Raw genomic sequence first — 16,988 nt, forward strand, 5'->3', positions numbered from 1 at the left:
GTGCTGATATAGGGGCTCAGAATTTGGATGTCCTATTAAAATATCCATTTCTGAAAACTGGGCATACAGTTTCCATACATAGCTTGTAATGGACAATCCTAACAACACATAGGTATTTAATACAATAATAGACATTGTGCCATCTTGTATGGTTAGTTTTTAAATAGAATTCCTAATGTATTTCATTGGTTAGCTTGATGTGGCCTTAGAAGATACCATTTTAGAGAGCTATGAAGTTCAAAGAGGGCATTTCCTAGCTTATGCCAGCTTTATTTCCAGGCAATAACATAGTGAATGTTTTTATGGAAACACAAAAGGATACTGTAATTAAAACTGAATTGTAAATATGCTCCTTTCGCTAAATTTCTCACAAATTTTTGTCCCAGTTTTGGGACTTTTTGCTAAAACAGCTAGATCCACTCTCATGGCTCTTAGCAAATAGTAAATAAGTGTGTTTTCTCTACCTGAGTTGTCCAATGTCTGACTCATACTCTTTCAGTAGTTCTTCTTTCCTTTCTAGCCGACTCTTGAGTTTACTGATCTTATCGTACAGCAGCTCAAGGTCCTTCTGTCGTTGCATTCTCACTTTTTCCCTCTCATCCTGAGAAAGATGCTTAACAGACTGCACTCCTGTCAGCTCCTTCACATTCATCAGACTTCCAAGAGCATGAATTAAGTTGAGGTACTGTATGAAGAGGAGAGAATGAATTATTTACTAGGTGTGCTGACTCCTAATTAGAAAAATCTCACACTGCTCAACCCATCTCCTTTCATTCTGTTTTAGTGTAAAGGATTCAAAGGTAGTAAATAAACTATTGTGTGCTAGCCTCTTCATTTAAATTTAACCTATTTTTTTCCTTAGCCTCTTTATGTGTTCCTAAGGAATCAAGCAGAACAATAATGTACCAAATAGGTAAATTCATTCATAATGTATTAGACAAATTAATTTGACTATGAAGCAGTTAGGTGCAGAACTGGATCAGCATCCAATGGTTCTCAAGTCACTATTTGTTGGGTTAAGTATCAGAGGGGTAGCCGTGTTAGTCTGGATCTATAAAAAGCGACGTAATGGAGGAATAAGGACTCGAAACTAACTAGACCTTGGAGGTCAGTGTTGTTTACAGGAAGTGGAAACCAGGATGAAATGTCACTGTTGGGTTTAAAATAGGGAGATTTTATTTACAGTTATTTGGTGATGATCAGCACATTTTAAAAAAGGGGAGATAAATAACACACAGTAATTGGGACATAAATAGAAACAAGATGAGTCAGCGCACTGACTGTGTCCTTGGGCAGTGGTTCTCAGCAGTGGCTCACAAAGCCGTTATTGGGGATATGAGGGATCAGGTGGAAACATTCTCAGACCCAAACTGTGGGGAAGCGGAGAGCTGTCACTCAGATAACCTCTGCTGAAGTGGAAAGCCCTGGGTGAAGCATTCAGATGATGGGCAGGCTATAAAGGCCTAGACTGATATAGCCTAGACCAGAGGTCGGCAATCTTTCAGAAGTGGTGTGCCGAGTCTTCATTTATTCACTCTAATTTAAGGATTCATGTGCCAATAATACATTTTAACGTTTTTAGAAGGTCTCTTTCTATAAGTCTATAATATATAACTAAACTATTGTTGTATGTAAAGTAAATAAGGTTTTTAAAATGTTTAAGAAGCTTCATTTAAAATTAAATTAAAATGCAGAGCCCCCGGACTGGTGGCCAGGACCGGAGCAGTGTGAGTGCCACTGAAAATCAGCTCACGTGCCACCTTCGGCACACGTGCCATAGGTTGCCTACCCCTGGCCTAGACTGATCTTCCACCTCAACACAGCATGGGTGTTGAACCAGTTGTTTTACTGGATTTTTGGTTCAGTCTTCCACTTCCAGTCACTCAGAGGGATACCCAACCATATATTCGCATACGGAACACTCAGTCCTCTATGTCTCCTGAAGTTTAGAGGCTTCTCTATGTACACAGCCCTTCTTATATCATGCACCACAGGTGCAACAGCCTTGGTAATGTTTGACTGAAACACCCTGCCCTGTTAGTAAGTCTTGATTCTGAGGGGAAAGTATTTAGTGTGTTTTGCTGACTCACTAATGCTCATGGCTCATAATCCCATTCTGCACAAGGCAGGCAGCAGTAGAGACGGAAGAGCAGTTCGGAGGTAGGAATGCGAGGAGCAGCTAAGCTTGGGGTAAAGGCTTGAACTAAACATTGCTAAATTTGCCAAATCTCAGAAAGGGGCTGAGTATTTGGCTTTACATAGTGTGTGTGGTCTGTGTTTTAGAGAAGGTTAAGGATGGCACTTGCTCCCAACTCATTAAAATACATTTTAAAAATCCCTATGTCTCAGGCTATTTATTCCTACATATCCTCTCTTCTTTTAAGGCAAAGCATACTCCAGCACATATCCACTGCAGTAAGCTGTCATGCCATTGAAGGGGCCCATTAGCTGGAGGGCAGTCTGGCTACATAAATCATTTGGGCTTTATTTTAATGCCATACTAAGGAGACATTCAAAGATCTAAGGTCTTTTAAGGGAACATTTTTTTGGAGGTTAAAATTGAAGGGAAAAGAAACACATGCCATTGGGAGCTGCTCGGTCTGTATATTTCCCAGGCAGCTAACAGAGGTTTTGAAGTTCCTGCAGATATGAATTCATACTCTAAGAAATACATGAGATTCCCAGGGTACTTGGAAGCTGATCACTAAATTCGGAAACTGATTTTAACATGACCCACAATATACAGTTCCCGAATGTGATTGTACCTTGTCTTTTATTTACATACCATCTTCTCGCTGAGGTCTAAAGCATCAGACATTTCCAACTTTGCTGTCCTCTCTAAGGCTACATTTGAATATGTGTTGGGAAAATGGCTTGGAAGCTGAAATAGATAGAGTAATGGATCTCCTTACTACTTGCAGACCAAATCCTGTTCTCCCTCCCACAGAAAACAAACAAACAAAACAACCGCAAGAACCCAAAGCTGTGGTGAAAAAATACCCACCAATGTCAAAGGGTGTCATTTCTGGCTGCCAGAAGGCCTATTATGTTGTTGTGCAAAGTACACTAAATGACATGTTAAACACACCTGATTTCTGCCTCTTTCTTCTCTGATCCACCCTCAAAGGGGTACCACCTCCACATGAGGCTTTCTACCGGCTTTTAATTAGGGTCCCCCTCTTGCTCAGTGCCCAGTGATTGTTGGGTTTTGATGATATTGTATGTGTGCTGTTCATTTTTTCCTGCTATCAGACTCTTCTCTTTAGCTAGAGCTTGCCCATACTACCATTGACTCTTTAAGGCAGAAAATGATTTATAGTTTTTTTATGTGTGCATCAAAACATTCACGTCAATTTAAACGCCACTTGATTCCACCAATTGGCTTCCTTGGTTTTTTACACTCATTCACACTATCAGGGGAGTTCCTTTATTGTTCTCTATATACATTTTGTTGCCTTTTTGCATGGTTCACAGCCTAAAGGCAGATAGTAAGATGGACCCACAGAGGACGTAGGGGCAGTGGGGCCAGATCCTCTGCTGGTGTAAATCAGCACTATTCTATTGAAGTGAAAAATATTGAGAACTGGGTGTCCGAATCTTCTATGCAGCTTTGAAAATCTCAGCCTAAAACTCAACATTCATTGTGTAAGGCTGAGTTAAAGGCGAGAGATACTGGAAACGTTCTATATAGATATAGTTACAGGAAGTCACTTTTTGTAAAGACAGATGACTTCAAGAACTGTACTAAAAAGTCAAAGATATTAAGGAATATTTTTCTGTAGGTTTTCTTATTGCACCTTAAAAATGTTCCTATGTATTCTAATGAAACCACAGCTAAAATAATATATAAAATTCTGTTTACCTTGGCCTCCATTTTTTTTATTGATGATGGCACACGTTCCTTTTCTAAGCCTATTTTCTGAGCTATTTTCTCAGATAGGTCTTTCTTTAGCACTATAAGTGGCTCAGGAACCTTCTCTTTAATAGCTAAGGGAACAAGAAAACCCCCCACGCAGAGTTGTTACATTGTCACATGTAAGATGTAAAGGGTTTACTAAAAGCACACTGTTTTAATAATAGTTCTCAAAATTTCCTAAAGAAATTTTCCTGTAAAAATATAAATATAAAATGGGTAACACATGGAATGTTTTTCTCATAAAATCAGGAACAGAACCCACGATAAATCTAGTAATCAGACACTGTACTCAAGGTTTGAAATTTAGGGATTGCCCTGGAAATTACTATTCTAATCCTGGAATTTTATGGGGATTATACTTATCTTCAATATTTTTCTGAAGATGTATAAACTGTGGACAGAGAATGAGGCTACTTCTATACTTGGAGCTAGGGGTGTGATTCCCAGCTCGCACAGACATACTTGCACTAGTTTTCATCTAGCTAGTGCACTACATACAATAGTGTTGCCGGGTAGCACAGCCAGCAGTGGCACAAGCTAGCTGTGCTAAGTATGTACCCAGGGGGTTCAGGCACGTTTGTACTCAGTATGGGCTAGCCACGCTGCTACTGCAGCTACACAACTATTTTTAGCATGTTAGCTCAATGAGCACTAGCGTGAGTATGTCAACGCGAGCTGGGAATCACTTTGCCCAGCTTCAAATGTAGAGAGAGAACAATTAAAAAAGTTAAATTAAAACAGGAAAGGAACCTTACAGCAAAAACACATATAACTTACTGTATTAATACTGCTCGCAGAGCCAAGTTCGTTGCTGGTATAAGCAGGCATAACTATTGACTTAAGTGGAGTTGTACCTGCTTATATCAGGAGTAGATGTGGCCCATGATATTTAGATGTCTAGTCAGACCTCTGCTCAGTATCTGAATCTTAAAATATAGTGAACAGAGCTTAAAGGGTTCTTCTTGCTGATTCATTTTGCTGACCTCTGAGCAGAATATAGCCCCTTCATACATATATACCTATATACACTTGACTATCTCTGAATGATACACGGTATGCATATATTATCATTTAACTATGGGCCTGGTTTTGCAGAAGTGTAAATCCATTCAACTCTATGGAGTTACGCTGGTGAAAGCAAGAGCAGATTTTGGCCATATAAGGACAATGGTTGCACAATGTAGGCTAGTTGCCTTTCCTAGCTTTAAACATTCTATTGGTTTAGGCCCCACTCTTGCAAAGACTTACACGCATGCTTAACTTATTCCTAGTCTGTTGCATGGGACTACTCATGTGCTTAATGTTAAGCACATGGGTAAGTCTTAGGAGGACTGGGGCCCTAGTCATGATATATTATGAAAATTTAGTAATCCCAACATCACAAATTGGATTTCTTTCACTGTTGTGGAAGAGCCCAGTATCCCTTTCAGTTATATTCAACCTACACAATTACCAGGAAATGTTCTAGCAGAAGAACTGCGTGCTGTACTTACTTAAAGACTGAGTCTTTTCCAGCGTCTTGATTCTGTCTCGGAGCTCAGTCAGTGCATCCTTTTGACGCTGAATTGTCTCCTCATGTCTGAGGCCTTTACATGTAGCTCCTAGGTCTGCCAAGTCCAAAGTCTGCTTCTGAAATCAGAAACCCATCCACAACATCTTTGATTATGTTACAAATTACTGTGCTCTGCACAAAACGAGCACCAAGTAACTCTTGAACAACTGCCATATCATAACCTTGGTTCAAAGTAAACACATGCATGCAGGTGCTTGGGCCCTAAAATTCGGCAGCTTTCCTTAAAACTATTACCCCACTTGCAGTATTTGTGATTCTGATCTCACAAGCTGGAAGTCATGTGCTAGTCATCTTAGGTGTTTTGAGAATCAAATTCTGGTTGCTGTGGGAAAAGTAGCTCTCGCCATCGGTTTTAGAGATAAGGAATTAAAACAGGAGTAGTGAGCTGTCTAGCAGTGCCCATGTGACACACTGGAGAATATGTGGTATGGGTCCCCCTCGGCCTCAATCCGCAAAGGACAGGAGTTGTCCTAGCTGTAAAGCTTTGGCTCTTCAGTTCAGGCTGTTGTAGCTCTGGAGGTCTCTGGTTCAGTCCCTGCTGTGTCTGCCAAGATGGCGGCCGCCACACCTCGATGCAGCTTATTCGGCATTGGTCTCAATGTGTAAATGGAACGTCAAGTCAGCTTCTTCAACCCCTTTCAACCGAGGTTTAAATTAAGGCACTGCTCTCTTCAATTATTTCCGTCCCTGCCTTCTCAAGAAACTGCATCTCACATTGATGTGTTTGTTGTTTTCAAAGCAATTCACTCTGTACGCCACATCTGAAGGTGATCTTATAAAATTATGCCCCTATTTGTTTTTTAAAAATATATATAAATTATGCATTTCAGTATTCCACCCCTGTTCAGTGTCTGGCTTTACGATTAATATACACAGATGTCTATATAAGCATGTTAATTCAAACTGCATCCAGCTAATGATAACTGGAGGATACTATCTAGGGTCTCAATGCTTATTTTCATTGTATTGTTTAAAATCAATTCATTTATAAAATGAAAAATAAGTAGTGCTGCACATATATAGCTGCAAACTTCCCCACCTCATGTGTATGCAATAAGTGGCTGGTGATAATTCTCGGTGCAACACCCAGCCACGATTCACCACTTTGGCTGTATAAGTCAAGTCAGTTCATCTTGCATTTTGCCTATTACAGAGGATGTTCATAAAGATGTTAATTAAAAAACCTCTTTCTGCTATTACAACCTTTTTGAATCTGTTCGTATTTTGGACAGTAATATATACAGCATTTCAATACAAAGCAGGAAAACAGCGCACATTTTTCCGTTTTCTTATTCACAAAAATATCCTATACTGTACATTAGACCCTATCTGCCTACGTATCACAGGAAAGAATAGGAATGTGCTGTGGGAGAGCTAGAGGATGGTATCTTTTTTCCAAGCTGCTTTATGCAATCTAATTGGCAATTATAACAACACTTAGCACTTTCAACACTTCACATTTGCAAAACGGCTGTACAAACATTAGCTAAGTAATCATCACAAAATGCCTGTGCAGTACGTAAAAACTGTTATCCTGAGTTTTCAGAAGGGGAAATGAGAGAGGTTAAATATTCCAAAAGTTGCTAGTGATTTTGATGAAGTGGGTTTTAGCCCACAAAAGCTTATGCCCAAATAAATGTGTTAGTCTCTAAGGTGCCACAAAGACTCCTCGTTGTTTTTGTTGATACAGACTAACACAGCTGCCATTCTGAAACTAGTGATTTTGAGTACCTCAATTTTTGAGTATCTGACGGGGGACACCTTGGGCCTGGACTTTCCCAAGTACAGAGCATTGACAACTCCCATTGAAGTTAAAAGAAGCCACTTTTGAGAATTTCAGTGTAAGCGATTTGCCCAGGGCCAACATGTCAGTGGGAGAATTGGCAGAACTGGGTAGAGAACTCAAAAGTTTCTGACTCTCAGTCCTGGGCTTAGCCCATTAGAGAATGCTGCTTGTCTAACAGTGAATGTACTTCTATGACAAAGCCAAGTAAACAAACTCTTGTTCAAGAACTTTAAAGCCACTTTACCTTAAAATCTTTTATCATTTTCCTCTTACTACTATTATGGTCAATAAAGCCATCCATCATAAATCCCACATCTACATCAACATCACATTTATTGGTATTGAGGTAGCATCCAAAGGCCCCAATCAAATTCAGCACCTTTTTGTGTTACAAATTGTACAAACACATAGAAAGATACAATCCTTGCCCTGAAAAAAATGTGAACTCTAATTTAAGACAAGATGCAGCAAAAGAGGTTAAAGAATAGAAGAGGCAGGGTGGGGGAAGTGAAGGAACGACAGGGGTAGCAATAGTCAGATTATGCAATGGCCTAGGATAGTTAGGTGCAGAACATAGATAGCACACAGCTGCGCAGTAAAACGATTACCACTACAAACATATGTACCAGGAAAGCCTGCTGGAAGGCATTAGACTCATCAAGGCAGTGAGTAACCAACCTTTTCTGTTGCTCTGGTCTGAGACTAAAAATGTGGCTCCCTGGCCCAATCCACCTAAAGGCGGGAAGTAAATACAACCCTCCACCTCCTTCCCTCACAGCTGCCTAGAGCACCAAATCTGGCAGTGAAAATTTCAAATATATGCCAGAAAGCAATGGATCCAGCAGTCTGATTCTTATTTCACCACTGTACAGTTTTACACCACTGTAACTCCACGGACTTCAACTGGTGTACTCTGATGTAAGTGTACTTGGTGTAAGTGAGATCAGAATCAGGAGCAGTGTCTGATTAAAGAGCAGCCCTTAATGAAACAAACATCTCAAATCCAAAGGAAAATGTGATGAAATATATATTATCTGTGGATCCTTTCTCTCTCTGGATATTGCTTCTCATAGATTGTTGACCAGGGCTTGCCCGCTCAGTTTGATTCTGTTACTGCATCAAGGACATCTTGCTCTAGGTTTTCTTTATTTAACAATTGTTTATTCTTTATTATTCAGTTTAGTCTATTGCATCCTCAGTTTCTTGGCTTGTTTTGATTTGGACTTGCCTTTTTGGTTTTGGGGACTTCATCCTTTGTGGTGTTACTGGCCTGCACATCTGTTTGTGGTAGCTTTTCAAATTCACTCTCCTTTTCTTTTGCTGCATTCTTCAGCTTTTTCAGTTTTTCTTTCGTATGCCTGTGTCAAGAGCAGAAAATATTGCTGAAGAGGATGACGGGTGAAGGTGAATAATCAGTCTGCTGAAAACAGCAACATGAATAACTATTAAAGCATACAAATACATAGAGAGGAAGAGATAACTAGCAGTGATTTAGCTACAACTCAATTTTCAATGGCTCTTCCAAATCCCTATATAAGATTGTTTGAGATTTCTGCAGAGGAAAGTAAAAATTTACATTTTAAAATGTTTCCAAGGGAAGTAGTTATCTAAATGAAATACTAATTTGACTTATGAAGTCAGTGGTTTTCTTTGCTGGGCTGGGTAGCTCAGCCTCTGCTATTCTTTATGTTGAGGTGGCTTATACCTTAATTCTTCAGTTGAAGTTCTCAGGTCTTTATCCTTCTTGTCCACAAGGTCTGACATCTCAAATAGCTTCTCTCTAAGCACTTTCAGTTCACTCTCTTGGCTTCTAACAAGAATTAGGTTCCGCTCCAGTTCCATCTTTTGTTTCTCACTGAGTTCTCCTGCATGGAGAGAGGTTTCAGTGGTTATTGGCTACCTTAGTGCCTGATGCTAGGTGCCTTCAACTCTATTAGGATCAGGGTCTTGGAGAATGCTTCTCTTCCCCATACAACATCACGATGGCTGAGATCAATGAAGGTGCTTTTTCCGACAGTCCATAGCTGTGTACACCCAAGGACCTCCGATACAGAGCTCACTCACTCTGGCAGTCCATTAGAGCTTGAGTTTACTGCCCCTCAGAACCCAGAGCAAGGCATATCTTTTCACTTCAGCAGTTGTGTCTATATCATTGCTAGTGCAGTTTTTCTTCTGGGTTGGAAAAGTACTGAGATGAGATAGGTTGTATTGTTTATTGTGGACAATTTAAATGAATATCCTGTTTGTAATGTAGGTACATGCACCCATATTCCATGGCTACCAGCACGCTAAATAAATCAGATACACACAATTCTAGTTTTAAAATTATTTTGTCAGACTCTATTCCACAATATTCCTTCCTTCCTATGCAGAATACAATATTTAAGCCCCTAAAGGATAAAGCATTTAAGAATTCTGGCCAAAATTTTCGAAAGTGTCTAGTGATTTTGGATACCCAACTTGAGACATCTTAAAGGGGCCTGACTTTCATAAGATGGATGCTGAGCACTTTCTGAAAACCAGACAATTTTGCTTTTGCCTAAACCTCAATATAAATGTTCCAGTGAGAAAATAATATCCATTTTCACTTTCTTGTTTCTCCTTCCATTAACACCTATTATCTAAGTACGTTTTGGGGGAAGTCATGGTAGTATTGTAAATCACATGATACATTTCACAAACCTATCATATCCGACATTCTGGCTTTGGCTTCTGAGAGGTCTTTCTTTAATCCCAAAATGATAGCCTGTTTGGACTGGATTTCCTTCCGAGCAGCTGCTAATTCTCCTCTGAAATTCATGAGGCAGATAATTGCAAAACCCAATTTCATTTGAAAGATTAATATTACTTAAAGTGTACATGTCATATAGGGTAAGATCATATAAGTAATACACACACATTATTTTAAAAATCTGATTTTAAATCCCCTAAATCCAGGCACGTAGAGTTAGGTATTACTGTCTTTCTCACTTCTTAATTCAAGCCAACATGCCTAAATGTTGCAGAATGGATGACAGATAAAATGATGTGGTATTTTGCATCAGATCTACTCCAATCAAGGTGGAACACTATATAACAGTCTCAGCTGGATGCAGCTCGACAGTGAAGATAAGAGCAGCTGTGGATCAGGGTAGAACTCTGAGAGCCATCACTTGGCCTATGGGCAGTACATTGCCCATCCATACTCAAACCCACAAAAGCAATGAATGTAGTAGTCAAGGCAATGTCAGAACTACATGGTCTATGTTTTTGTGGCTTAACTATACTTTAAGTCCGCAGAAGTGATACTGAGCTGAAGAAAAACCACAAAAATAAGATGATATAAAGACTGGCTCCTCTCTCACGTACGAATCATTTCATATTTAGATGGGACTCTATGCACATGTATTAGATGTTCTGGGCCTGATTCTCATTTACACTAAGGGTATGTCTACACAGCAAAGAAAAACCCATGGCTGGCCCATGCCAGCCGACTTGGGCTCGCAGGCTTGGGCTGTGGGGTTGTTTGATTGCTGTGTAGATTTCCAGGCTTGGGCTGGAGCCCAGGCTCTAGGACCCTGTGGGGTGGGAGGGTCCCAGTGCCCAGGCTCCAGCCCGAGTCCAGAAGTCTACACGGCAATGAAACAGCCCAGCAGCCTAAGTCCAAGTCAGCTGGCCCGGGCCAGCAATGGGTTTTTCTTTGCTGTGTAGACATACGCTTAGGGCCCTGAAAGCGTGAATAACTTCCATTTACACCCATGGGGAGGCTCCTTTATAAAACCAGAGTGGTATAAAGGGGGCTTAGTGTAAATGAGAATCAGGCCCTTGGTCTTTTTAAAAGTCTGTTACTGATTACTAGTTTTCCTTAAACCCTTTTACATGATGATCAAAATCAGAGAATAGTTGTCAGCTGCTTACATCAGAAAAACATGGGCCTCTTCATTGTCAGAAAGCTCTTGTGAAACAGACGATGCGGACTTCTGAGGCTCTTTCTGAAATACTAAAGAAAAAAATAAAACAATCAACTCAGTTACTAGTTTATTCTCAAAACCCTATGCATTCTTGAGGTCTGTTTGCTTTTGTGATGCGGCCTGAGTTTAATAGAGGGCTTTTGAGAGATTGTTCTGTAGATTTCCCATCAACAAGTGAATGACGTTCTTTGATTAGGGTCTTTCTTTTTGTACGTCTGTCTGTTCAAATCCAGTCATTCGCATCTTTGTATTAATAGGCAGCAAGCCACTACAAGGAAATATTTGGCTTAGCAACCATGGCACATTAGACAGAAAATGTTAGATTTGGTCCTTCATCCTGTCAGTCACTTAGGCCCCAGTTCAGGAAAGCTTTTAAACTTGAACTTAAGTCCATCCCTATTCAGGTACACTTAAGACATGCTTAACTCTAAGTAGGTGCTTAAATCCCATTGATTTCAAGGGTTACAGATCCTTCACTAAAGCATGGCCTGAGTACATCTGGAAAAGTCATACTAGAAAACATAGTAAAATAAAAGAGACTTTTCATAGATATATTAGTCATACTCTGATTCATGTTATCATTGAATTACTAAGATATCCAGACCTACCTCAGGGTAACACACAAGAGAATGCTCTTCCAGAGTAGAAGTCAATGTACTACAGTTTCTGTAAGTATGCAGCTAATTTAACAGTAGCCGAGCGTTTATAATAATAATAAAAAACAGCTCCCATACATCCATTTACCTACTTTCTATTTTTTCCCGTAGAGCTACATTTTCCTCCTCTATATTCTTCTGATGCTGTGTGGCTTCCATTAGTCTGTCTTCCAAAGCCACAATTGTCTCTGAATGTTGCTTGATTTGTTCTTTATATTCCATTATCTCTTTCTGAATTTTCTGCTTCAGTAACTCATTCTCATCCTGAATGAGTGTTAGATGTTTGTCTTGCATCAACAGGTGATCTTGCAACATGGCCTAGGAAACATTTATTAAGTCTCTGAGAAGTTTTCTGCGGAAACTTTTCAAAGCTCTGCTCCGAACTTTTCTTCCATATCATAAAAGAAGTGAATGAACAAGCTGTGTTTCATGAACAGTAGCAAGACCTGAGAACCGTTCCCAGTCCCTGCCCCAACATTTTGGAACTGGTTCCAAAGGGAAAGTGGGGATATTTGACGTTCGTGGAAGGGCTGGGGTTCTTGCCTTTTTAGCTCTCTCACTTACTGGCTGCTTCCCCTGCTTCAGGGATCCAGCTACTGCAGCCTAGGTGTTGCTGTCACTTCCCCCAACAAAGGTTGTTTCAGCTTCCCTTGGCCACAGCCAATGTGCTGCCTATTCCCTGTCCCTACTTCTGGTTCCCCTCTTAGTCCCCCAGCTCTCAACCCATTTCGTAATTTTAACTGTAAGTGTGGATTGGTGGAGTTTGACTGATTATGTAACTGACCCTGCTTGAGCCTGGGACCTACAGAGCTAAAACTATGAGCTACTACTACAATACCCACAAACTTCTCATGTGGGTTACAGTTCCATAGGAGGTGACCCCTCAAATTAATAGGTTTGCAGGGGGCTCTGGATGTGCTTGAGCCAGCCTGGCTCATCGAGGTGCAATGAAGAAATTGCATTCAAACAAAAATGTGTATAATGCCAGGGCCGGCTCCAGGCATCAGGCAACCAAGCACATGCTTGGGGAGGTACCTGGTAAGGGGCGGCGGGGGGAGCGCGGCGCGGCATTCCGTGGGGGGGGCGCTCCGGCGGCGCGGTGCTCGGCGGGGGGGGGGGGGAGGGGGGGCCTCCAGTGGCGCGGCCGCGGCGCTGGGGGGGTGTGTTCCGGCGGCGCTCGGCGGGGGGCGGGGGCGGGCTCCGGCGGCGCGCGGCGCTCGGGGGGGGGTGGCACGGCGGGGGGGCTCGGGGGGCGGCGCTTTTTTTTGCTGCTTGGGGCAGCAAAAAAGTTAGAGCCGGCCCTGTATAATGCAAAACCTAGTAAATATATTCTCCTTTCTATTGTAGTTACCTCTCTCTTTCTAGCCTCTTCTAAGCTGTCCACTGCTTCTCTCAGTTTGGCATTTACAATTTCTTCTTCTTTCATTTTAAGTTCAATTATCTAAATCAGAAAATAAGCAGTAGATGAGAAAAAAGAACCAGAATCTTTCCTTTCATTCCTAACAGAGTTGAAATCCCACTCAACCCATTATATACATGTAATCTCTGGGGAAATTAATCATGTGTAAGTAGGCACATGCCCAGTGAAGTCAATGGTGATGTGCCCTCTTACACCAATAGTGAATTTGGCTCATAGTCATAAACATGATTTAAAATTTTTATTTAAGCACCAGGAGTTTGCAATAAATTAAGAAATAATAAGTAATTATTTTTTAAAAATTGTGTGATATTAAATATTTCAACTGGAGAAACTCACAATTATATACTTTGCATTCTACTGCACAGATTTTAAAAAAATGTCAGAGGTCACTAGCTATTACTGTACCAGCGTTAATTCCAATTGGTGCCAAATATATCCTTTTGAATAGGGACAAAGAAAGAATATATAGGCCTGGGAACATCAACAGGGAAGAGAACTTGGCTGCACATCATTGTTGCTGCAAAGAAATACAGCTGCAGGTGCATTGATCTGACTATAAATAAAGTGGTGCAGATCCTCGTCTGCTTTACCTGCTGGCTGCTTCCCTTGCTTCTAGGTCTTTAATCATTTCAGAGCCCTATGGATGACTGGCACATACCCAAAAAGGTTTTCCCAAAGCGTGTGTGTTTGGTGTGTGCATACACATGCTGGATGTATAGCTAACACGTTCATCTCCTGTTTAAGTTTTGCCTGACATTGAAACCCCTCATCGAACACAATCCAATGGGCTCCAAGCTTAGAGTGGATTTTGAAATTGGGAATGTAAGATGTTCTATTTCATCTCTTGGGATTTCTAAATACCTCAGTCAAATGTCTCCATTGATTTTCCAAATGTTGGACCTTTTTCTTTTCTTCCTCCACAGATTCCTTTAATTTGTCTTTTTCCTGAGCAACAGCACGGTCCAGAATCTGAGACATCATATCAAATTATCACCCAAGTGCCGATGGTTTGTGTAACAAATAAATAAATATTATTTACAGGAAAGACATTGTTGAGACGGAAAAGGCAGAGAGCAACTAATATGAGTCAGGGTTTTGGAGGGAGGATGGATTATGAAGGAAGATTAGCTGGAAGTGGCACAACTTTAAAAAGAAGAGTGAAGAATACTTCATCAGAGATACTGCAGAGATGACAAAAAGAAAAGGGGAAGTGAATGGTCTGCTGATCAACTGATTAATTTGAAAACCAGAAGTCTGGAAAGGAAGTTCAAGAGGAGACTGATGAATAATTCAGGCAAATTTGTAATGCACAGTGTCATTTGAAATATGGCTACTAGCAAGAAATTAAGTCAAGTTGGAGAGAACTGTGATTTTTTTTTTAAAAAAAGTAAGTGTCCCCCCCACTAACCCCAGATATTCTGAAGATCTGTATTTCCCTGAATTTAAAGGAAGTCAGTGAAGACTGGTAAAGTCACAGACCAAAATCTGATCTAACAGGGATATTTTTCTTCACAAATATATATGCGGATATATTTCAATTGTGGAGGGCTGTTTCCATAACAGAGGCTACAGCAGTTTTACAAAGGGATACATTTATGCCATCATCCCACCGTTCACAAACAGCCCTATAATATGCATTCCACCAGTGAGGGCATGTGAAGGGGGAGGAAAAGGTGAGATGCAAATTCTAGCTTCAGCCTCCCGGGGAGTTATTCTAAACAATATCACTACTGAATATATTATAGTACTTCTATAAAGCATCTTTTATACAAAATTATCAAAGCACTTCACAAACATACTGTGAGGTAAATTAATCTATTATTATCCCATTTGAAATATCAGTCATCTGATACACAGAATGGTTTACATTTTCTTGCCCAGGCTCAGATAAGGAGTCAGCTGTGGAGCCGTGAACAGAAGGGCTCCCGATTCTCAATTTGTTGCTCTAAACCTTAGACAACAATGCTTTTAACAGCGACATAATTGTTTTCTACTGGCCTCTTCTTATATTCATTTAGTATTGTTGCAGTAATTGCAAGTTTTGATCTCTCTCCTCACTTTAACAGAAACATACAGACCTGGGCCCAAAGCAGAGCCCCAGATCTGGGGTAAAAGCCTGGCTCCATTGAAGACAATGGCAAAACTCCCATGGACTTCAAAGCTGCCAGGATTTCACCCCTGGACTTTTTAGAAGTTTGGATCTGGATCTGAATTTTGGGGCTAGAGTTTATCTCCTTTATACATGCAAAACACAACAATGTATTTGTATATATTGCTTGTGCATAAAAGAAACGTATTTTTAAAAATAAACTGCTTTACTATACCTTTTTATTTTCTCTCTCTTTTTCTAAAAGTATTAGTTTTATCTTGTCCTGTAATTCTTTCTCATGTTCCACTTTTAGTTCATTCAGCTTTTCGTGTAGCAGAGAATTCTGGGATTCCTGTAATTTGTCTAATTGGGCCTATAGAGAAATATTAGAAAACAAAGATATTAAGGAACTGGCCCTTTAAGCATAATGAGAAGGAATGATGTAGACGTTCACTAACATTTTAACAAACTGTTCAGAAAAGAATGATGTTTAAACAACATTTGTAATTAGTGACTTCTGAAAAAAGAATTCAGCTATAAAACTGGTATTGGACATAGACTGTTTCCATAACACTGCATTGCAGGCATATCCTACACTTCACATCTCTGCTGCACTCTGGATTAATCAATCAAGGTCTCTAAACCAGATCGCTAATAGTTATCACCATATTTTCATAGATTCATAGACTCTAGGACTAGAAGGGACCTTGAGAGGTCATTGAGTCCGGTCCCCTGCCCTCATGGCAGGACCAAATACACCTCTACCTCGATATAATGCTGTCCTCGGGAGCCAAAAAATCTTACCGCGATATAGGTGAAACCACGTTATATCGAACTTGCTTTGATCCACCGGAGTGCGCAGCCTCGCCCGCCCCCCCCTCCCCCGGAGCACTGCTTTACCGTGTTATATCCAAATTCGTGTTATATCGGGTCGCATTATATTGGGGTAGAGGTGTACTGTCTAGACCATCCCTGATAGACATTTATCTAACCTACTCTTAAATATCTCCAGCGATGGAGATTCCACAACTTCCCTAGTGGTTTTAATACAAATCCACTAAAAGAGTTTCATGACTTTTTTTTTTTTACCTGCAATGTTTGAATTCTGCCCATAGTTTCATGATTATTCTCCAGCAGACTCTTCATGTATGAGGCCATTCCTTGGCAAGAAATGAAAATTAAAATGACAGGGGTTTATATAATCTCTTTTTTATTACCTGTGGATTTTCTCACTTCTGCATGGAAAGCCTAGCCAAGGGTGCCGTTTGTTTTGCTTCCTAAATCAATAGCTTCAAGGTTGGCCTTTTTAATCCTAGATTTCACTGTCCTCACTATAGCTTCTATCCTCCCCTCCTTTTTACAATGCTGAGGAGACCAAATAGATGTAAGAGAGTCAGAAAATGGCCTCCATGGAATCATCCAACGCCACGGGGTAGCTGCTACTAGCCCCCTCTTTACCAAATACATGTGCACAATCCATGCTCTGAGAAGGGAAGGGGCTGGGGGAAGTCAAGGAACAGACGCTCTATGTGGCATATTAATCTCACAGATACATAAAACAAATGAGGGAAACAGCTGCAGAAGTTGATACTACTTGG

The 16,988-nt window shown here is 40.5% G+C and overlaps 1 protein-coding gene across 1 annotated transcript in view; it reads right to left on the reverse strand.

Annotated features, from left to right (window-relative positions):
- FHAD1 (forkhead associated phosphopeptide binding domain 1) overlaps window positions 1-16,988 on the reverse strand; it is a 53,905-nt gene that overhangs the window by 6,137 nt on the left and 30,780 nt on the right. The window contains exons 14-26 of the mRNA XM_065421400.1: window positions 16,480-16,550; window positions 15,626-15,763; window positions 14,163-14,270; window positions 13,233-13,322; window positions 11,974-12,199; window positions 11,173-11,254; window positions 9,958-10,064; window positions 8,981-9,140; window positions 8,504-8,633; window positions 5,410-5,545; window positions 3,863-3,987; window positions 2,786-2,881; window positions 465-685 (exon numbers count right to left, since the gene is read on the reverse strand). Coding sequence (XP_065277472.1) covers window positions 465-685; window positions 2,786-2,881; window positions 3,863-3,987; window positions 5,410-5,545; window positions 8,504-8,633; window positions 8,981-9,140; window positions 9,958-10,064; window positions 11,173-11,254; window positions 11,974-12,199; window positions 13,233-13,322; window positions 14,163-14,270; window positions 15,626-15,763; window positions 16,480-16,550 — 1,690 coding nt within the window. The remainder of the gene's footprint in view (window positions 1-464; window positions 686-2,785; window positions 2,882-3,862; window positions 3,988-5,409; window positions 5,546-8,503; window positions 8,634-8,980; window positions 9,141-9,957; window positions 10,065-11,172; window positions 11,255-11,973; window positions 12,200-13,232; window positions 13,323-14,162; window positions 14,271-15,625; window positions 15,764-16,479; window positions 16,551-16,988) is intronic.

The sequence above is a fragment of the Emys orbicularis genome, chromosome 22 (assembly GCF_028017835.1).
Source record: "Emys orbicularis isolate rEmyOrb1 chromosome 22, rEmyOrb1.hap1, whole genome shotgun sequence".
NCBI classification, from domain to species: domain Eukaryota; kingdom Metazoa; phylum Chordata; order Testudines; family Emydidae; genus Emys; species Emys orbicularis.